This window comes from Cervus elaphus, chromosome 25 (assembly GCF_910594005.1).
Source record: "Cervus elaphus chromosome 25, mCerEla1.1, whole genome shotgun sequence".
Lineage (NCBI taxonomy): Eukaryota > Metazoa > Chordata > Mammalia > Artiodactyla > Cervidae > Cervus > Cervus elaphus.
Window position 1 is genome coordinate 59,163,354 of NC_057839.1, and position 22,284 is coordinate 59,185,637.

Here is a 22,284-nt window from a genome sequence, read left to right on the forward strand (position 1 = left end):
CTGTCCATGGGATTCTCCAGGGAAGAATACTGGAGTGGGTTGCCATCTCCTTCTCCAGAGATCTTCCCAAACCAGGGATGGAACCCAAGTTTCCTTCCTTGGCAGGATTCTTTACAACTGAGCCACCAGGGAAACCCAATTCCACTGTATACTCTTCATCAAAACAGAAACCTATTAAAGAATGAAATAAAGTTCCCATGGCATAACTTGTTTATTCGGCTTCACCCTTTTAAAAGGCAGTTTATAAACTGTCTTTTCTAGAACTCTGCTTAGGACTGACCCCAACCTGAGTAATATGTGAAATCTACCATCTTAAAAAGGCACAAGTGCATTTTCTGCTTTCTAGCATCTCTTCCTTTTCACTCAGTTCCTCAGAGATCAATAGACCCAATCTGGTGATCTAATTATCAGGTTGTTTTACTCCCCAGGGATGTGACCTGTCTTGGAATAGAGATTCAAAATCATTTAGAAGAAATAAATTTGCTCTTAGAAAATCTTCACCCATTTTGGTTATTAATTCGTACCTATCAACAACACTGGTCCCAAGAAGAAAGTCCAAACCTTTCTCAATCTTGTGTTTCTAGATTTTGTGCTTTAGAAAAAGGAAGAGAAAACAAACAACAACAAAACCAAAAGAGCCTTTTCAGTCCTCACACGCCCAGCTTACCTAGGGCTTTAAGCTTTCTGACAAAACGCTGTGGGGATCAATCTTTCTACCACTTATTCAATAAAAACAATGGTCAGTAACAGCACATGACGGAAATACACATGAACAGTTTATTTTTCTCAGTTCATCACAGCCCTATCACATTTAGTTTATGAAGCTGAGTACTGAAATAAGAAAGTAAGAATAGTAAAATGTCCTCTAAAAAGAAGTCTGACAAGTAAACAAGATTATATACACACCCAATTTCATTTGGGAGAAGGCAATGGCACCCCACTCCAGTACTCTTGCCTGGAAAATCCCATGGATGGAGGAGCCTGGTAGGCTGCAGCCCATGGGGTTGCTAAGAGTCAGACACAACTGAGCGACTTCACTTTCATGCCTTGGAGAAGGAAATGGCAACCCACTCCAGTGTTCTTGCCTGGAGAATCCCAGGGACGGGGGAGCCTGGTGGGCTGCCGTCTATGGGGTCGCACAGTTGGACACGACTGAAGTGACTGAGCAGCAGCAGCAGCAGCATTTTCCTTTGGGCCTTTTGAGACTGATAATGTTGCATTCCCTGAACTTCTGTACCAGGGGCTCACCTCTTAGTTACACGAACTTAGGCCAATCTACAAACAGCCAATGAAAGCAGACGTCTGCGACTCTGCATGTAGAAGTGACCCTTAAACAAGAAACGCTACAATCTGGAGTCAGTGCACAGGCGTATGATGTTGTAATGAGGAATTATCATGAAAATCAGATAGTATATTATTAATTCATTGATTTAATAATCATTTACTGACTACTTTATGTCATGTATATTAAGAGTTGCCTACAGTTTCACACACTAACTCTAGTTTCTCTCTTGATCTAAAAATTTTCTCTAGCTAAAAATACTGGGATGATAAGGAGAAATAGAAAATTCATGAATTTAAACCAGCTTTAAAGTGAAAAAAGTGAAGTCGCTCAGTCGTGTCTGACTCTTTGCGACCCCATGGACTGTAGCCCACCAGGCTCCTCCGTCCATGGAATTTTCCAGGCAATAGTACTAGAGTGGGTTGCCATTTTCTTCTCCAGGGGATACTGCTGACCCGGGGATCCAACCTGGGTCTCCTGCATTGTAGGCAGACGCTTTACCATCTGAGCCACTATGCCCTGAGAGAGAAACCAGCTTTAAACCATTCTCTAACAAAAATAATGCTTTAACATGAATTATACTAAACTGAAAAAAGAATTTTCCTTTTAGAAAATAATAACCCTCTTTCCTCACTGGCCAAAACCCAAAGGTTTTCCACATATTTATTTGGGGGGGAGAGGAATTTCATTTATTTTGTAGCTCTGGCTGGAAACAAAAGTAGTGAGTGATGAGAACAAAGAAAGCCACAAGTGCCAACGTGATGGAGCCAGGAGCAAAGGTAGTCTGGAGCCGCTGCCTCTGCCCCGGGCACTGCCCTGGGTGCAGCTGCAGAAGGACACCCGGCAAGGTCCCGACGCTGACCTGAGGGTCAGAGTGAGGCACCGGCTCTGAGGAAGGGTGGCAAAGGCAGATCGAGCAGTTCCTGTTGCTCAAAGGTGAGTTAAGGGAGGTCTCGGGGCTGTACCCAAGGATTCACACCCAGGCAGTCATAGCTCTGCGTCTTATGTTTAAATCATCTGTCGTGTAACAAGACAGGGATGAGGAAAAACACAGACCTTCACTAGCAGCTAGGACCTGGAGGGTGTATGGCCCATAACCCTCAGAAATGCTGTTATTCCCAATTCTGCAGAGAGAGCCGAGGCACCACAGAGCAGTCTGCCCCACGTTACTCAGCCAGTTAAGTCAGGAAATGTGCCACGCTTAATATACTTTCTTCATTATTTTAATAAAGATTATATTTTTACAGAAGGAAATCAGAAATGATTAGAACTACTTTGGGGGATAGTCCCACCCAGGGGAAGACCACCTACTTTAAAACAAAACAAAACAAAACAAAACCAGATCCCACAACCTATGTGAAGACATAGTTGATAAACCAATAGGGAGCAACTAAATGTCCAAAATTAAAATCTAAGGCTAAATGCAAGGGCTAATGATGCAGTGGAAGGTTCTAGACCCCAAGTGTCCCATTGCTTGTGGCCATTCACCTGTTTATTTGTATCTCTATCAGATAAATAAACTAAAGAAATCAAACATTTAAGAGCATACTTAGAGAGCTCATCTAAGGAACTGAATATTAACATAAAAATTAAAAAGATTTCACCATATAAGCTAAACTTTACTTCCTAAAATATTCTGCATTTGATCTTAACCTTTCCCATTGACAAGTATATCAAAGCAATCCTGGACCTCTGAGATGTGAATAAACTACAGACTAATCGTAAATTGCTACTGGGAGTGTCAAATGGTACAGTCACTCTGGAAAAGTTTAGCACTTTCTTTCAGAACAGTATGTGTTTAACCAAAGGACCCAGCGATTGTACTCTTGGGCAATTATCCTAAAGACATGAAAACTTCAGTTCATGCAAAAACCTGCACAAGAAAGTCTACAGCTTCTCTTCTTGGAAAAGTCAAAATAACCTAATTGTTCTTTAAGAGGTAAATTGTTCAGAAACAGTGATGTGTCCGGACAATGAGAGGCCACTCAGAGACAAAGTACTGGCACATGAAATGACAGGGAAGGGTCCCAAGGGGAACTGTGCCTAGTAGAAAAAGCCAGTCTCAAAAAGGTACCCGTGGTATGATTCCATCTATGTATTTGTGAAATAAAATTATAGAGGTGGAGAGCGACAGATGAGCTGTTGCAGGGGTGAGGGGTGGGCATGGTTGTAAAGAGGCAGGACAGAGGAGTCTGCTGGTGGTGGGGTGATTCTGTGTGACTGTGCGTGGAAGGGTGGTGATGGTTACACGAATCTACACATGACAAAACTGCATGAAACTAGACATGTGTGCTTGTATGTACACATACACACACAGGGGCATGCACACGTGGGGAAACTCAAGTGAGCTCTCAAAGTGTGGCAAAGTCATGTTCACGCTCTAACAAGGCACATGGTTTTGCAAGACGTGACCCCTCGGGGATGACAGGAGAATGTGCGGGAACCTCGTTTCCCTTCCTCCCAACTTTCTGTGATCATAAGTATTTCAAAACAGGAAGTTACAAAAAGAAACTATATCTCAAGGTATCACACATATTTAAGGATAAACAATAAAGCAAATCATTTTAGAGACTAGAGATGACCGAAAATAGAGCCAATAAGTTCAAAATAAAAGTCTTGAAAAACTGGGAACCAAATTTGAGAGACCTTTGCATGGGAAACACAAGGGATTCAGAGAAATTAGTGCTGGAAAGGCTGGGGTCACGCGGAGAAGGACCACGATCCCTCCCCTGCGGGGAGTCCTGCCGTGACCAGAAATGGGGCTTTTCTGGAAAGGGCAGAGTTCAGAAAACTAAGATCATGGCATCTGGTCCCATCACCTCATGGGAAATAGATGGGGAAACAATGGAAACAGTGGCTGACTTTATTTTTGTGGGCTCCAAAATCACTGCAGATGGTGACTGCCGCTATGAAGTTAAAAGACACCTGCTCCTTGGAAGAAAAATTATGACCAACCTAGACAGCATATTAAAAAGCAGAGACATTACTTTGTCAACAAAGGTCCGTCTAGTCAAAGCTATGATTTTTTTCCAGTAGTCACGTATGGATGTGAGAGTTGGACTATAAAGAAAACTGAGTGCCAAAGAATTGATGCTTTTGAACTGTGGTGTCGGAGAAGACTCTTGAGAGTTCCTTGGACTGCAAGGAGATCCAACCAGTCCATTCTAAAGGAAATCAGTCCTGAAAATTCATTGGAAGGACTGATGCTGAAGTTGAAATTCCAATACTTTGGTCACCTGATACAAAGAACTGATTTATTTGAAAAGACCCTGATGCTGGGAAAGTTGAAGGCAGGAGGAGAAGGAGAGGACAGAGGATGAGATGGCTGGATGCCATCACCGACTCAATGGACATGAGTTTAAGTAAACCCTGGGAGTTGGCGATGGACAGGGAGGCCTGGCAGGCTGCAGTCCACGGGGTCACAAAGAGTTGGACACAACTGAGTGACTGAACTGAACTGAACTGGAAAGGGCAGGTGTCCTGAACAGGTCTGCACCGACACTGCCTGCAATCCAAGACCTATCAGAGGGCAACTGTGGTCCATGCGAGGGCCACGAGCTGCCTGTACTCAGTTTAGCCTTTCCTGAATCAGTTTAACTGCCAGACGCCAGACTGCTTCTCCAGCTCCATGGGGAAAGAAGAGAAAAGGAATCCAGGCCCTTTGAGCGCTGGCTGGTGGGTGAGTCACAAGGGATGTTTTCACATGTGGCGAGGATGGTGGGAGACGCAGCTGGGAAGCTCCACACCATGAATACAGGAGCCTTGCGCTCCTGCGTCCTCACGATCCCGCACCGAGCAGGGGCCGGGTGCCCATGGCGCTCTCCCTGCTCCCGGGGGATGCTGGCCGCTGGCCCAGGGCAAAGAAAGAGGTCTGCCTGCCTAACCGTTAGGCACAGAAATGAAGCCAGGCTGGCATGCCGTGAGCAAAACATCTCCAGGTGGTGGAAGGGCCTTTATTTCTGACTTCTGAATAAAATGAAAGGTTCCTCTTTCTTAGGCGTTTCCCCAAACAAAAACTTGTCCCAGTTCAGGGTGTAAGCTTGCAGAAGCAGCAACGAAAGGCTTCTTGACTTAACCCAGCAAGAATCACAGCCCGATTCCAACAGGAATCATCTTTCCTGGGAAACCATGGCTCCTGGGAACCAAGTGAATAACAACAACAACAAAAAAACAGCTCAAAGCCACCGACTGGGCTCCAGAAATAAACTCGGGCTGAGGACTCAAGGTCACCACCTGGTTGCCTCAAATAACCCACACATTTCAAAGGTAATTATCGGTTGACTCGGGACCTAATTTTGAGAATGAAGTTGAAGAGTATGAATGGATGACAATAATTATGCCTTTGCTATATTTGAAAATGGAACCATGGCCCTCTATCATTAAGTCTCGGGGATGATCAGCTAGAAATAGACATCAATTGTTCCACAAAGTGACCGAGTATCTGCTAAGCCTGGGAAGCAGGCTACAAAGACAAGGGAAACGAGGTTCTGGTCTTCAAGTGACTCAACCTCTAGGAGGAGAAACAGACATCTAAAATACATGACACACACAAAAGTATGTTCTTCCCTTGTCATTCATTTTAATAGTCCCTCCCTGGATGTTACAGTTGGCTTGGGAGACACTTTGGAATGAATGAGTGAAAGGGTAAATGGATGAAGGAATAAACAGTGGAAAATGCATTCAAAAGGAAAGGAGGACAGATAACAAAGGTCTCCAATGGGAGAATTATAATCAGAACTGATGTGAATAAAATGCAACAAAAACTGAAGGGAACAAAGAGATTAACAGGTAGAAGACAAAAATCTCTCTTAAAATCAGCATTCCTTTTAAATACTACTACTTCAAAATCATTTAAAAAAAAAAAGGACAGATGAACAGTCTTCAAGTGTCATGAGAGATTAAATAATTTCATGAATACTTTCAGAGAAAAAAAAACAAGGAAAGTGTCCCAGGACGCCTCCCAATCTGGGTTCAAGGGTGAGACTGGAGCTGACCACCTCTCTCAGCCACCTCTGCATTCAACCTCAAGGTATAAGACACTTGCCATCCATGTGAAAACGCAGCTGACCCTTGAACAACACAGGGGTAGGGACACCGACCCTCTGCACAGTCAGAAATCCATGGAGGATCTACAGTCAGCCCTCTGCATCCAGGGTCCCTCCACATCTGCAGTTCCGCATCTGCAGATCGTGTAGCTGAAAAACATCCACGCGTGTGTAGACCTGTGGAGTTCAAACCCATGTTATTCTCGGATCCGCTGTGTTTCCTCTTTTCCTTCTTCCTGGGAACAAGCACCTAGGTTCTGTCCTCCAGGTCTAAGAGAGTGGAGGCTGAGGTCTCCATGCTGAGCCTAAGTGCTCAGTCTGTAGCAAGACTTACAACCACCAACCTTCGCTCAGAGAAATTCCTGACCCAACACTGAGCAGATATCACTGTGTGCTGGCACCTTCTCCAAGTTGGCTGTTAATGAGACCAGCTCTGAATTACTTGCTCTGCAGAGAGCCAAAGATTGACTACAAGATGGAGGGGGCTATGCTCCAGATCAAGTGAGAAATAAAAGCACAGCTAAACATCTGGGCAATGAGGAAGGTGAATGTCCGTGTCAGGAGAACCTCTGACTGTTAACTTCTTAAAAGCTTCCTGTATTTGCCTAAACGAAAATGGCAACTCGCTTTTCCTATCTCACTCTGTGTGATTTTAAGCCATATGAGCTGCTTGAGAAAAATTCACTCTGATAACTTCAATCTCTAGCAAGTTTTCATTCATCTGATATGTTAAAATATTTAGTGCCTTGATGCAAACACACATTTAATTAGCATGATTTCCTCCTCCTGGCCTTTCTCTCACTTTTAATTTTGTTTTAAAGCAAATAATGAGATTTGTTCTAAATGAAGTCATCTTTCAATAATTGTTTTCAAAACACAATGACTGAAGAAACCATTCCCTCCTACATAAAACCTGCCAAGCACCCTGGCGGGTCGGAGGGCCTTTGTGCAACAGAGAGAAAGGAGACAGAGGAAGATTCTTGGGCTGGTCAGGAAAAAAAAAAATCTACCGACAAAATGATGGGGGCTAAAAATGCAGTCCAAGCACATGGAGGGGAAGAATCACAGCACATTCCACGCCCGTGGGTGACCAGCTTCCCTAAAGGCCTGCCCTCTGGGTCTCTGGGTACATGTGTGTCCTGCTACGCACCCCTCCCCGCAACCGTCGCCCAACCCTCCCCTGGCCCAGGTCACTTTGAGGGCACATTTACAAGGAACCAAATCACAGTAAACACACACACCAGTTTCTCTGCCACTGCGATGGTCTTTCATACACAAAGGAAAGAACGAATGCAGGAAATGTCTCGAATTGTGAAGGGGAACCACTTCACTTCTTGAACACATTTAAGTTCTCCTTAGTCTACAAACTTCACACATACTACAAGTTCCTACAGTGTAAGTCAAGAGAACAAAATGTATTTTCACTTTTCAGTAAATGCCCAGGCCTAGTGACAACAGATTCTATAGCTGGCTAACTGGAACGCTTTCACTGTAAAATTTTTCCTTAAAAATGCTGCTGATGTTACAAAATCCAGTGAACCCAAACTTAAGTCTCTGGAGAACGCCTTTTGTAAAAGGCTTTCCTTCCGGCTTCCTTTAGTGCCTGTTCTGCGAGAACCGTAAACAAAAAGTGGAAAAGGTGATCAAAGTCGTAAATAGCACTTTATGGAAAGTGCCTTTTTTTTTTTTGTCCTAAATCCAAGTTAAATCTTCATGAATCCTGCTGAGAATATGCCTAACCTGAGGCCTGGGACACCGGCATCCCACCACCGGCCCCTGTGTGCCCTGCAGACTCCAGGCCTGCTGCCCTTCCCTCAGCTCAGCCTGTGCGTGCTGCCCAGGGACCCATCCAGGCCCACAGCGGCCCCTGCAGCCTGGGTGAGGAACAGCAGCCCCCCGCCCACCGCGCCTCCCTCAGGAAGGTCCAGTCGGCTCTGCTTTCTGTCTGTCACAGCTTAAAGAGCAAAGACACAACCTGCTTTTTCACGCGCATCATCCTTCTCTCTCTCAGGGTGGAAAAAAGGCAAGAGAGAAAGAGCAGCTAGCATCCTATAATAATACTGATGGAAAAGACAGAGTAACCCACAGCTCTCCCAAAACAGGTGCTGTAACAGGTGCATGGAGAGAAAGTTCTAGAGTGTGGGGCGGGGTGACCACACACGACACACGACAGCTAACCACTGCGGAAGAGTAGAAAAGCAGTGCATCCAACCGCATGGACCAGACCGTGAGGATGCGGCGGTGATTCAGGCCGGTGCTCCAGATGCACAGAGAATCACTGATGGGACAAGCAAGGTGATCTGAGCCATGACATGTGTGTTCCTGGCGGCAGGGCTGCAGCGGGGCTGGGAGCTGGCAGGGGCAGAGAGACTAGTTAGTGGTAGTGGCCTGACTCAAGAGGAGTGAGGAGGAACTGGTGAACCTGCAGCCGTAGTCAGAAACCGCTGTTAATCAATGTCTGCTTAACACTGTGTCTTTATAAACACTGTGAAGTCTTTTTTAGTGGTGGCATTACTAAACCAGAAAAAGAAGCTGCTCCTGTCAGTTTTCTACGCTGACAAAGAGTCTAGGATGCAAAGGGCACCAGCCCCTTCCCAGAAAGGGCTGCTCAGGGTCCCAGTCATTCACTACATACGCCCCCTATACTAGCCTCCCCTGGAGGAGGGCATGGCAACCCACTCCAGTATTCCTGTCGGGAGAGTCGCATGGACAGAGGAGCCTGGCGGGCCACGGTGCAGAGGGTCGCAAAGAGTTGGGACACAAGCGAGTATTACATACTAGATCTCCGGGGCTCACAAAATTTCAGAGTTGAAAGTGAATATGGTTTTCCTGGAGTCAAACATTCAAGCTACAGATGGCCTGGTTGAGGACTGACTACCCAAGATCCCAGACGTGCAGAGAAGTTCTTTTCTTTTAAACAAATTCACAAGTTCCTGAGTGAATGTCTTTAAATAAGGCAAGCCAGGCCTACCCATTTGCAAGTGTCTTCCATAGTCCCGTGTCTTCCAGATCTTTCTTCCTAGCCTGTTACTATAGCCTTTCTGGACTCAACCTCAAATTACCTAAAAGGGCCCCCATTTCCAGTTTGTAAAGAGCTGTGAAATGGAGAATTTATCCCCTTAGAAATAAGATGCAGTAAAGGTTACATTTTAAATTTGCAGTCCTACTGAAAACTTTAGCTTTTATTATAAATCCTACTATCTCAAAGGTTACATAATATTATAGTTTCTTCAACTGAAACTTTCTATGATTTTCTTTTTTTTAAATTTTATACTGGACTACGGTTTTCACTAAGAATAACACACATGCAAGATATAATACCAACCTACTTTCCACTTACCAAATTACACACCATCTCTTATCCCAAGACAAGTTTACCAGGAGAGCCTACCGATGACAGCACTGTTAACAAATTCAGCATTATATAAAATGCACTCCTACGAGTATCTGAGGGCAGCCACACAGTCTGATAAAATCAGAGAGCAGCCATGCCTTCAACCACATGACAGGCTCACAGGCAGAAAGGAAACCCCATGGCCCTGACCCCAAAGTGCAGGTCACCTGCTTCTGCTACAATGGACGTGCCCTGCTGTCTCCGAGGGTCTCCTCCAGCCCCTGTTTTCCCTGCTCTCCTCCTGACCCGCAGCTCCCCAGGCCACCCCCACCCTCACAGGTCTGCTCCTGGCAGGCGCCTCCCCAGGAGATGGCGCGCGTGTGCCCGTGTGACAAAGGCAGGCCAGCAGGGCTAGCTGGGTCCCCGCCACCACCACTCACGAGCGACCCGTCCTCACGGGCCACCTCTGGTCCACTGCCTGACATCACAACCACCCTCGTTCCGCCCATGGAGCCCCAAGGCCCTTCCGGGCAGGGCTCTGTCTTTGTCCCCTGGAAGCTTACCTCTTTCACGTGGGTGTGAAAGGACACCGACATGTCCAGGAGGATCTTCCGCTGCTCGACGCGTCGCACGAAATCCTGTATCCGGTCCTCGAGCTGATGGGCAGCCTGATAGATCTCTTCCGGGTCACATTCCCCGGTCTGAGCCAGCTGCTCGGCCGCCTCGAGTAACTTATCTGCATTGGTGTAGGTGTTCTGCGAGAGAGAACGTTCAGAGACACAGGAGGTGAATACCAGACAAGCTGGCCTGGCTGGGAGCCATGGTACATGGGAACGGAGTCGGCAGGTTCTGTTCCTTCCTGCACATCAGTAGGATGGGAGAGATGACTTCAGGAGTTCAGAACACCGCCATCAGCAGCCTCAGCCTTTCTTAACTGAGTTAAACTCTGACCCTCACGGCAAAGCCCTTCCGTCTGGGGCCGTGATGGGGTTATCTGTAGGCAGCCGCTGGCTGTCCTGTGACTCACAACAGGGCTTCTGGCTGTTTGCTGCCGCCAGAAGGGAGCTCGCAGCCACAAACGCCTGCTTCACTTTTTCTCCTGGTTTTATGACGGGGCGCAGAGTTCCAGTTCTGTGTCTTTCAGTATTGATGTACCGCTATAGGATAATTCCCCAACAGCAAGTGAAAAGGTTACGTTGCAAACACACACAAACTGCTGTCTCTTTTCACATGTTTCTGCTTATCAGCAATTCTGTGCTTATTATTTTTTTTTCCCTTACTTCAGGGATATACTGTTTTAAGAGAAAAGAAATAATAACTGCGATGGCTATAAAGTAGCCAGAGTTTTAAAGAACTGAGGTTGAGTGCAAAAGGGTGTCTAAAATACTCTGAAAAGTACTCTATTTTTATTTTTGATAAATCAGGCTGCAAAGCGGTTCCTCAAATCAACAGGGCTGTTAGAGACCTGACTCTGTTCAGGGGAAATGCCAGGGAGAGGGTGCTGATGGGGACAGGGAGCAGTGAGCCAGGCCGGAGGACCTCAGACAGGAACGCACAGCATCCGGGCCCCCGACAAGGCCCAGAGGAAGCATGCAGCTCCTGAGACACCGACTGAGCCCGGCAACCTTCTCCTCCCCCAGCACTTCAGTCCCACAGCTGAGCAGGATCGGGTCTCACGGGTGAGACGGGTGCCGGCCCGGGGTGTGGGGAGACCAAGCCCAGTGGGGCACAGGGCGCCTGGGCAGTGGGCAGCCTGCCGGATGGAGAATGGGGACCTCCAGGGTATTCACCTACTAAGCCAACAGACTAATAAAGGTACTGAGAGCTGGGTTCCTCATTTTGGACAATGGAGTTACAAATATGCAAAAGGAGAACACTTGAGTCAGCCTGGGGGCAGCGGACTGGAACTGGGGGGCCCACGTGTGGACACGGTTTTCCATGGGCTGATGTGTAAATGTGCACGTGCATACTTGCTCACGTACACCCCCTCCCACCCCTCAGCTACCGAGAGGACCTGAGAACAGCAATGGAGCAATGGCAATAAGCAGGGTGGAACCCAGATCTCTATTTCTGAGGACCATTCTGCTCTGCAGGGAACCAGGGGTCTGTGGAGACAAGGCTGATTCCAGTACAAGATGAGCCCCAAAGTGAGGAAAAGCCCAAGGACGATGTGGACAGGACAGGGTGGAGAAGCCAGTTTGTGGAGGCGCACGCTGGCCATGTGAGGGGCAATTGAGCATCAGAGGGACAGTGAGGGTGACGGAGGGTCATCCATCCAGTCACTAGGAAACCAGGAGTCCCCACCGATAGCAAGAAGCCAAAGCAGACAACGGACAGCGTGTTTGTTACAGCATTTCACAGTACATCCTCACCAAGTGCTCAGTGATTACAAATGGGGAAGGACTCGCTTACAACGGAGCCATCTGGCAGACACCACCTTAAGCCAGGGATCGGACTGGACACCAGAAGTTACAGCACAGATTAAACTGCGCGCCGCTTGACGGGAGGGTGTGAGGAGGACCCAGCAGGGCTTCCTGGATACACCTGCTGAAGACGTGTAACCAGAATACAACCGCGAGGAGACATCAGACAAACCCAACGTGAGGGGCCTTCTCCAAAACATCGGGACACAGAAGTTAAGGAAGGACCGAGGAGCAGCTCCAGGCGTAAGGACACCGAATGTGTCCGGGGACTCTATATGGGATCCGTCAGACATGGACACTGCGGGGTCTGAGTGTTAGAAGGTAGTCACATGTCAGGGTCAGTTTCCTGATTCTCATGGGGCAATTCCAGTTGTACAAGATAACGTCCTTTTTGGTAGGAAATAGACAATGGTTGGACGGAAGCAAGTTCTCTGGGCTGTATTTTCAACTTTCCTGCGAGTTTAAAACCTGTAGAGATTAATCCTTTGTCAGTTGTTTCATTTGCAATTATTTTCTCCCATTCTGAGGGATGTCTTTTAATCTTGTTTACTGTTTCCTTTGCTGTGCGAAAGCTTTTAAGTTTAATTAGGTCTCATTTATTTTTATTTCCATTACTCTAGGAGGTGGGTCACAGAGGATCTTGCTATGATGTATGTCAGAGTCTCCTGCCTGTTTTCCTCTAAGAGCTTTATAGTTTCTGACCTTACACTTAAGTCTCTAATCCATTTTGAGTTTATTTTTGCATATGACATTAGGAAGTGTTCTAGTTTCATTCTTTTACATGGAGCTGTCTGGTTTTCCCAGGGCCATTTATTGACGAGGCTGTCTTTTCTCCATCTTCATTGCATATTCTTGCCTCTTCTGTCAAAGGTAAGGTGCCCATAGGTGTGTAAGTCCAATCTTTGGGCTTTCCAGCTTGTTCCATTGGTCTATATTCCTGCTTCTGTGCCAGTACCACACTGTCTTGATGACTGCAGCTTTGTAGTACAGTCCAAAGTCAGGAAGCTTGATTTCTCCAGGTCAGTTTTTCTTTGTCAAAACTGCTTTGGCTATTTGGGGTCTTTTGTGTTTCCATACAAACTGTAAAATTTTTTGTTCCAGTTCTGTGAAAAATATCATTGGTAGTTTGATAGGGACTGCACAGCTTTGTAAATCTAAAAAGGAACATTGACTTGGATGTTTCTTTAGAAGGTAAAAGAAGGTGTCAAACAGCACCTTGTTTTCCCAGAGTCACTTGTAAAAAGCTTCAGGTGGAAAGCACTGTTAGTATCTTTTTAAAAACTCCAGTGTGAGCATGCAGCATGGTTGTATCTTCCACACTCCAAAAATTCATTAGCGTGGAGTCATTCTACTCACAATCACTGTACAGCATAAAGAAGGAATGGGTCTTCAGATCAGTCGGGAGGTTCTCGGCTCTGCCAGACTATGTGCAGAAATGGTCCGATGCCGGACCAGCAGGTCTGAACCAGCCCGAGACCGAGGCCCCGGTGGTGCAGCCAAGGGCCTGCAGCAGTGACACCAGCTGCAGAACTTGCTGCCACCAAGTAAACACGAAGCTCTTTCCAGGTTCCTCCTTCTCCAAACACCAGAACTGTTCTATAGAATAATCTATATTTAGTACCTTTTAAGTGAATTCAACCATAAGACTTTCGACACTTCCTTTCTGAATCTCTGTCTTGTTCCTTCACCATGTCAAGTTTTGAAGAAGTTAATTTGAAGAAAAATTCGTTTAATACAATGCCAGTTCAACATCTTGAAATTACAGACAATTTAGAACTCATTTTACAAAGGACCTTTCAAAAACAAAACCCCAAGGCACACACTAATGTGCCTTAAACTTAACTTGGAAAAAGAGATTTCTTCTCCCTAAACCCAAAATCTGTTTACCTTATGAGCACATTTCAGAGAAATGAGAAAAGGTTCTTCATTAAGCAATGAAGATGCTTCTGCTTCTGTTTTGAAGGCGCCTCCTAAGGCCATTCTGTCCAAAAGAACCCCATAAATCTGAAGCATGACCTGAGATTTACCTCGGACACAGGACGTGCGTTACACTTTGTTTTGACAGAAAGCCTTCAGAGATGAGAAGGCGGAGAGGGAAAGCTGGGGAAGGCAGTCACTGAGGGTCTCGGCCCTCCCTGCAGGAGAGCAAGGCTGATGTCACTTTCTTCTCTGGGAAGAGCCAGACAGCTTTCCATGAATGAAGCTACAAACACAGAACGCGATCTGGCTTGATACCGGGACCACTGCTTGCCGAGCCCCAATCTACTGCACATGGTCTTAATCAAACCAGCCTCCATCTGGAGCCACCGTGCAGCCCAGGGCTCTCCTGATTTCAAATACTGTCCTCCCAGCCCCCTCAAAGGACCTTTATCAGGCAAGGTGGGGGACTAGAGAAAAGAAGGCCACCCTATTTCTTCAGGCCTGTGAATGTCCCCACTGTACTATACCGAATCTGTTCTTACTGTCTAGGGTCTACAGGGGTGCGCCCCCCGCTGCCCCACCCATTCTGTGTACTCTGAGCAGAATACACTCTTCAGAACCAGCCCGAAGGGGGCAGTGACACGTGGTCTCTGCAGGTACACGGGGGGCGGGCCTGGCACACGGTCAGTGAGCCCTCGGGGCTGAGGCTGCACACACACTAATCTGGACACGTGTTAGTGGACACAGAAAGGATCAGAGATTTTCACTCGAAGGTGAGTGGAGGGGATTTACCTAAGTGGCTGGTCCAGGTTACGGTCAATTATGAGAGTGCTGAATGTCCACCCTGGGCCATGGCACGTCCCTGCAGGCCCCGGGTCACAGTTTTATCAGCTAGAGATGCAGAAAGCTAGTCGGCCTGCCATACGGCAATGAGGAAGCCAGGGAAAGTCACTCAACAGTCCTTCAAAACTAGCTGGTCTCTAAAAACATGGAGCAGAATCAAGGGACAGTCTTCAAGAGAGGGGATATGTCTATATGTTAGTCACTCAGTCTCGTCTGACTCTTTGCAACCCCACAGACTGTAGCCCACCAGGCTCCTCTGTCCGTGGGGTTTTCCAGGCAAGGATACTGGAGTGGGTTGCCATTCCCTTCTCCAGGGGATTGTCCCAACCCAGGGATTGAACCTGGGTCTCCTGCATTGCAGGCGGATCCTTTACCATCTGAGCCACCAGGGAAGCCGACAAGTGAGGGGAGGGTTGATAAATATTTCATCCCAGAAGGAAAAGAGTGAAGAGAAAAAGAAGCTGGAGATGCTGGGGGAAGAGGCCAGAGGTGAGTGGCCGGGCCCTGGCACTGGGGTGGGAGGGGGCACAGGTGGCCAAGTTCAGGTGGAGAGCGCAGAGGCTGCTCCCACCCAGGCGGGTCTGCGAAGGAGAGAGGCCCCCGAGAGGAGAGGCGGGTGTCTGTCCGAGGCCTGCCTGGCAGAATGCCTGGCACACGACCAGTGATCAGGTGAAAACCAGACAGAGGGAAACAAGGGCAGATGTCTGTAAAGTGAGCAAAAGCTGTTTACACTTAAGGGGTTTGTCTTTTTTTTCATGCACAGTTCAGATCTGAGCTTAAGGACTTCCAATTAAAGGGAAAAGCTCCTAGAATCCCAGGGACAAGGTGCCGAGGATGATATGAAAGACATGAAAATCGGGGGAATGGTGCAGACAAGGCCCTGCCTTTTCCGGAACTCGTGTGAAGGCAGCCCTCTGCCCGGGGTGCTGCTGCTGCAACCCTTGGCTCCCCTGGAGACCCAAAGGCACCAATGTCTCCCACAAAGAAAGCGCCCCACCCTCGCTGCCCTGAACACCAGTGTTGACAAGCATTGATGGTCATCTTAGATCTGAGGAAGTAAGTTCACCATGAACAGGGCTTCAAAGGTAGCCACAGAAGGGAGCTCCCTAATTAAGAGCGAAAGGAACCACAGGAATTGGAAGGAGGGGTCCACGGGGTGCTGGCCGCAGATGGATACACGGCAGACAACGCTGGGGTGCACTCGTCAAGGCACGAGAAAGGGGCTGGCCGGGCGAGCCCACAGTCCCGGGTGAATAAACTACTTGGGGCAGGTGATTGCTGTCCCGCCTCTTAGGGTCTCTGGTGCCTGGTGTCTTCGCTCAGAGGATCCGAATCTCAAATCCATCCTCAAACCACATGGCTGTGGCAGGAGCTTATCTGATGGAAATGTCAAGGGGCGATTATGGCGCATTTCCCATATTTCTTCAGCTGTAAGAGCAAGGCAAAATATTTACCAGCATCCATAAGAAGGAAGCTCACATGTAACCTGGAAAAGAGAAGTCCACAGACCCACCCCAGGGGCAGGAAGGCTGTTGAACACACAGCCTTTCCCAACCAGCTTCTAAGATCAAGAAAGGTGAAGGCTGGGTTGTCACTTTAACTTTACACATGGCGACTGGCAAGGAGGTAACTTTTAAGAGGCACTTTCACTGAACAGGACTGAAGCGCAGTTTGCTGTCTTATCCCATGACTACCTCTCACATCAGTTCCCTGATGAACCCAGCACACAAGTGCACCCCCTGTGATGTAAAAGCCACGGACACACACAGCTGAGGTTTACTCCTACTTATTCAGGGTTACAGATTTCGAGATGAAATCATCAGATGTATATAGATACTCTTCCTTTTATAATCGAAGGCTCTCTTTATTTCTAGTGTTTTTATGCTTTCAAGTCTATTTGCTTAATATCAACGTTTCTACACCAATTTCCAATGGTTCGTATTTGCCTTGTGGATCTGTTTCTAACACTTCATATACTTTCATGGTGTGCTGCAGTCCACAGGGTGGCAAAGAGACATGACTTAGCAAACAGCTAAATACTTTCAAACTTCCTGTATATTTAAAAAAAAAATATACAGAGACGCTTTTAACAAGTATAATCTATTTTGCGTTCAGTGTGATCACTGCTATTTAGGGACAAATTGCCACATCCTGGGCTTCCCTGGTGGCACTGGTGGTAAAGAATCTGCCTACCAATGCAGGAGGTACAGGAGACGTGGGTTCAGCCCTGAGGTTGGGAAGATCTCGTGGAGGGGCGCGTGGCAACTCACTCCAGTATTCTTGCCTGGAGAATGGCAGAAAGGAGTCTGGCAGGCTACAGTCCACAGGGTTGTAAAGAAAAGGACACGACTGAAGCGACTTAGCACATACACGCACACATGCTACATCTTACTTTGGATTTCTTACATGATTTTTGTTGTTCTTTCTTTCACTTCCACTAGACCCATTTTCCTGAGAGTTTATTTACCTGGTTTTCTGCAGTTCTTTTTTCTTTATACTTATGGAAAGTGGTGCTTTCTATCCCGTCTTTAGTGATCATTCAACAATGCTACCACACACACCAGAGTTTACAAATCTAAGATACACTACCTCCTGCCACACCCCTCAGGATAGCGCTCCACCTCTGTGTTCAAGGGCTCTAGGGCTTTGCTCCATCTCACTCTGCAGGGGTTTTTGCTTTGGTTTGGTTTGATGGATGCATTTACTGGCTGCAACGGGTCTTCACTGCAGCACGCAGGCTCAGTAGCTGTGATGCCCTGCAGCATGTGGGATCTTACTTCCCCAACAAAGGATCAAACTTGCGTCCCTTGCATTGGAAGGCAGATTCTCAACAACTGGCACCAGGAAAGTCTCTGTTGTTGTTATTCAGTCGCTCAGTCGTGTCCGACTCTTTGTGACCCCATGGACTGCAGCACGCCAGGCCTCCCTGTCCATCACCATCTCCCGGAGTCTGCTCAAACTCATGTCCATCCAGCCATCTCGTCCTCTGTCGTCCCCTTAGTAGAGGGAAGTCTCTCCCATCGTGTTTTTAACCTCCCCCGAGTCTGTCCTCTTTTGCCTAAATGGTCAATCCTTTGATTTACAAACACATTTACCAATTGCTATGCTCACTGTCAATCTCGGTCCTTTCTTCTCAAGTGATCAGTCGTGTCCAACTCTTTGTGACCCCATGGACTGTGGCCTGCCAAGTTCCTCTGTCCATGGGATTCTCCAGGCAAGAATACTGGAGCAGGTTGCCTTTTCCTTCTCCAGGGGATCCTGACCCAGGGATAGAACGCACATCACCTGCATCGGCAGGCAGATTCCTACCCACTGTGCCACCTGGGAATCCCCCTCTTCCTTCTTATACTTCCTTTATATTCATTTAATTCATTTATTCAACAAACACTGCTGCACGCTTGACTGCACCACACCAGCCGTGTTCCACATGCCCGTGACAGCGGCGTGAGCGCCACCGAGGCCCTGCACTGGTGGAGTCTGTTAGGAGGGGGGCTCCCGTGACTCTGACTGAGCCGTGCGCTGCAGGGCTTCTATGCATGACTGGGGACCTCTCTCAAGTCGTGATCTATTTCAGCCTCACTGTCAAACTGACATCCACTGTGTGTGGGATTCTAGGTTCAGCGTTCCTCTCCCTTGGGACTCCATCCCACCATCTTCCAGCATCTGTCTTCCAGCATCTGCAGTGACGGGTGAGAAGTCAGCTTCGAGTCTTTCTCAGGGACGGGACGCCGTCATCTCTCTCTGGTGGTTGAGACTTTGCCTTTGGTATCCCTCAGGTTTACCAGGTGTCTCAGGATGGATTCACCCTACAACTCCTTCTGAAAACAACTTTTACCCCAGCTCCTAGAGCTTCGTATACAGATCACGGGAAGATGATCCCTTCTTCTTTCACTCCTCTTTCTTTTAAAATAGAAAGCAAAAGGAGAGGCACGTTTACCAAGCAACAGCGAGCTGCAGGGAAGACCCGGGCCAGATATACCAGCCATGGCAGGATCACACACACCTGACTTCCTTTTCCTTCCAGCAGCCCCCACCATACCTACTTCTCAGGTCAGGGAGTCAGCCTCAGAAAGGTTAAGAGACTTTTCCAAAGTCACACAGCTGGAGAGGATCACAGTCGACATTCAAATTCCTGGGCTGTGAACGAACCACCCCCTGCCTCCTATTTCTGAAGCACAAGCATTTAAAAGAAAGAGAAGAGGGGAAAGAAATGTTGGCCCATCATTATAGACATTCAAGGACTGCTATTCCCCAATTTACAAACTAGTCAACAGAAACCAGTACAAGAAATATGGCAAAAACATCCGAGACATGTTCCTGTTTCCAGACCATCACATATTACCATAGGATCCACTGTCTAAGTCATCTTCATGCCCAGACAGAGACAGCTTCACTCTGAAATCTAAGCATCATCTCCAACACGCCTCGCTGAAGCTAAGTCATCAGAGATGGGGTTAAAACCGTAATTCAAAACCAACAGCACAGATATTATGGGAGAAAATGGTAAGGTCTTACCTGTGCTACTTCTTCAAAATCTTCATGACGTTTCTGCAAAGCCCTGGCCCGATGGAGCGATTTCCCTACACCTGTGTGTTTGCTCAGAAATGCTTCTCCGTGGTTCTCGATCCAGTCCAGCACCTACAATGAAACACAGACACACATGCCATCAAAACCATGCTGGCCTTGTTCTGTGTGAAGGGCTATCCATTAAAGACACAGTTCTCTTACCAAAACTCTGTAAGACGCAAGAAACAAGGGAGGAAAAAAAGTGGAGGCAACCAGACACTAATTTGTTGAGAATTACACCTCCATCAGCCTTCCCATCATGATCAGGAGTAATCAGCTCTTACTTTAATAAGTGCAAATCTCCTTATGTACACGTTACATGCAATAACAATTCAGTTAAGTCTCACCCCAGTTCACACATCACCGAGCCACCCACACTGCCTGGGTTTTGTGTGGGATCAGAGTCATCAAGACGCAGAGGAGCGCTTTAACTTAACATAAGGCTCCAAGCTTCACGACTCAGACAATTCCAGTTTTTAACTACTGAGTTCATGTTTTCCTGTCTCTTCTAAGAGACGAAACATATAAGTAAAACTCAAGAAAACAAAACACTTAAAGGCCCCTGCCCTGGTCTTTGAGGATAATTTATTCCATAAACTAAGCTGTTGTGAAAGCTGAATATTTCATGAACAAAAACACATAAAAGTTCTTGACAGCTGAAATCCGCCACACTGAAGAAAGAGTGAAAGTAAAACAAGGCAACCCAGTGTGTTTAAGGTCACGACCGGAACCGAGCAGCTCACTGGCTTCTGCACTTGAGAAACTGCACACAGTACCAACAAAACATTCAGACCACATCAAAGACACATCTGTCTCCTTCTGATGGAGAGGGGAGAACCAGCAAAAAAACACACAATCAGTGATGTCTTTAGCTAGAAACTTTCACGAAAAGATATTATTTAAATACCTGAAGGCACTTGTTCATGTATTTCCTGTGTTGCAAAAGTACTAATGGTCACCTCGGACTCGGTAATTAGTAACCACGGTAACTAAGCACACAGATTCAAACGATGTTGGACTAAAGAACCGACTGGGGCCGCGTGACCAGAACAGTGGTCTAGAAGGACCCTGGAAGAGGACCAGTCACTTCAGTCTGCAGGTAAACGGCTAAAGTAAAGGCACCTCAGGGTGGGGGGTGTAACGCACAGCGTTGGTAACACTGCAGTCAGCTCTGCACGGAGACAGGTGGGTGCTAAATTTATCACGGTGATCATTTCATGGTGTGTGCAAAGGTCAGGCCACTACAGAGCACACCTGACGCTAACCTAACGCTGCATGCCAACGATATTTCAGTTAAAAAACCTAAATAAAAGTGGCCTTAATTTGAGGTTCGTGGCTACAAAACCGGTCCCTCACCCTTTGTCACCTGCACCCTAGACAGATCAGCTGTGCAGACAGACATCTAGAAACAGGCAGCTGGAAAGGGCCAGGGCCCGCTGTCCAGGGACAACTGGACGTGTCCTCCTCCGCTCCACGCCAGCGACCTTCTGGCCTGATCGAGGGCAGGGACCTTTCTCCACAGAGCTTAGCAAGCTAGCAGTGATCGTAAAGAAAACGGGCTGGGAGCCTGAATAAACCTCTGGTGGTCCTCTGTAAAGACCCTTTAGAATGAGTAGACGTGTGTGTGTGTGTGTGTGTGTGTGTGTGTGTGTGTGTGTGTGTGTGTGTGTGTGTGTGTGTGTGTGTGTGTGTGTGTGTGTGTGTGTGTGTGTGTGTGTGTGTGTGTGTGTGTGTGTGTGTGTAAAGACCCTTGTAGAAGGAGAAGGGGTGTGTGTGTGAAGACCCTTGTAGAAGGAGTAGGGGTGTATATGTGTGTAGACCCTTGTAGAATGAGTGTGGGTGGGGGTGTGTAAAGACCCTTGCAGAATGAGTGGGGGTGGGGGTGTGTAGAGACCCTTGCAGAATGAGTGGGGGTGGGGGTGTGTAGAGACCCTTGCAGAATGAGTGGGGGTGGGGGTGTGTAGAGACCCTTGCAGAATGAGTGGGGGTTGGGGTGTGTGGGTGTGCACGCGTGCACACGTCCACGGTGGAGGGTGGGGTGGGGTCTGGACGTGCAGTCTCACAGCAGGTGCTCAGGATGAAGACACATGTTCTCCTTGTTACCACAGTTCACTTCTGCACCTCATGTCGACACCACACTCTGCCCATCACCCAGGATCTCAGTCATTCCTACTAGATCTGTCTGTCTGTCAGGGCAGCCTCCCAGTCTGCCTGCAAGCTCCCCTGCCCTCCCCTCGTTTCTAGTCCCCTGAGCCATAGCCTTCCTAAGCTGCGGCTTCCTGCCTGCTCAGTGGGGATGATAACGGGGATGTGAGCTGCCAGGCACCTTATACCCCCGTGCGGTGAGCACACAGCACATGAGCCGTCCACATCCACAAACCACGACCTGCGGCAGCCTCCATCTCAGGCCAGGTTCTTCGGGAGCACAGGCTAGGACATTCCATTGCTCTTTAGCCAGTGCACTCAGTACATTATTTCTCTTTCCTGAGATCAGAGAGACCTTCAGTACCGCCATTATTAAGTAATGCCACTGGCATCGTGACATCAAGCTGCTGTACTGTTTACGGGACAGTCTCTTAGGACATATTACAGAACACAGGTTCCCCTCTCACTCCTAAAGGAAATGTCCAATGACAACTTCATGGTGTCTCCACTTCAAAGAATGGATACAGTGACTCGAACTGTCCTCTGGGCACGAGTCCAGCACCAGACGGAAGACTAGGACCAACTATTAATATATTAAATTTGAAAAGAGTCAAGAGATATGTAACACCCATGCTACCTTCCACCTGCACAAAAGGGCTAGGAGACACTTTTTTAAAACTACAACTATAAAATATTCTGTATATTCCTCAATAGTTTTGTAGAGAG

The 22,284-nt window shown here is 47.5% G+C and overlaps 1 protein-coding gene across 4 annotated transcripts in view; it reads right to left on the bottom strand.

The window, feature by feature from the left end:
- TRIO (trio Rho guanine nucleotide exchange factor) overlaps window positions 1-22,284 on the bottom strand; it is a 354,591-nt gene that overhangs the window by 153,197 nt on the left and 179,110 nt on the right. For all 4 annotated transcript variants that reach the window (XM_043887107.1, XM_043887109.1, XM_043887111.1 and 1 more), the window contains exons 10-11: window positions 19,363-19,485; window positions 10,225-10,416 (exon numbers count right to left, since the gene is read on the bottom strand). In XM_043887107.1, coding sequence (XP_043743042.1) covers window positions 10,225-10,416; window positions 19,363-19,485 — 315 coding nt within the window. The remainder of the gene's footprint in view (window positions 1-10,224; window positions 10,417-19,362; window positions 19,486-22,284) is intronic.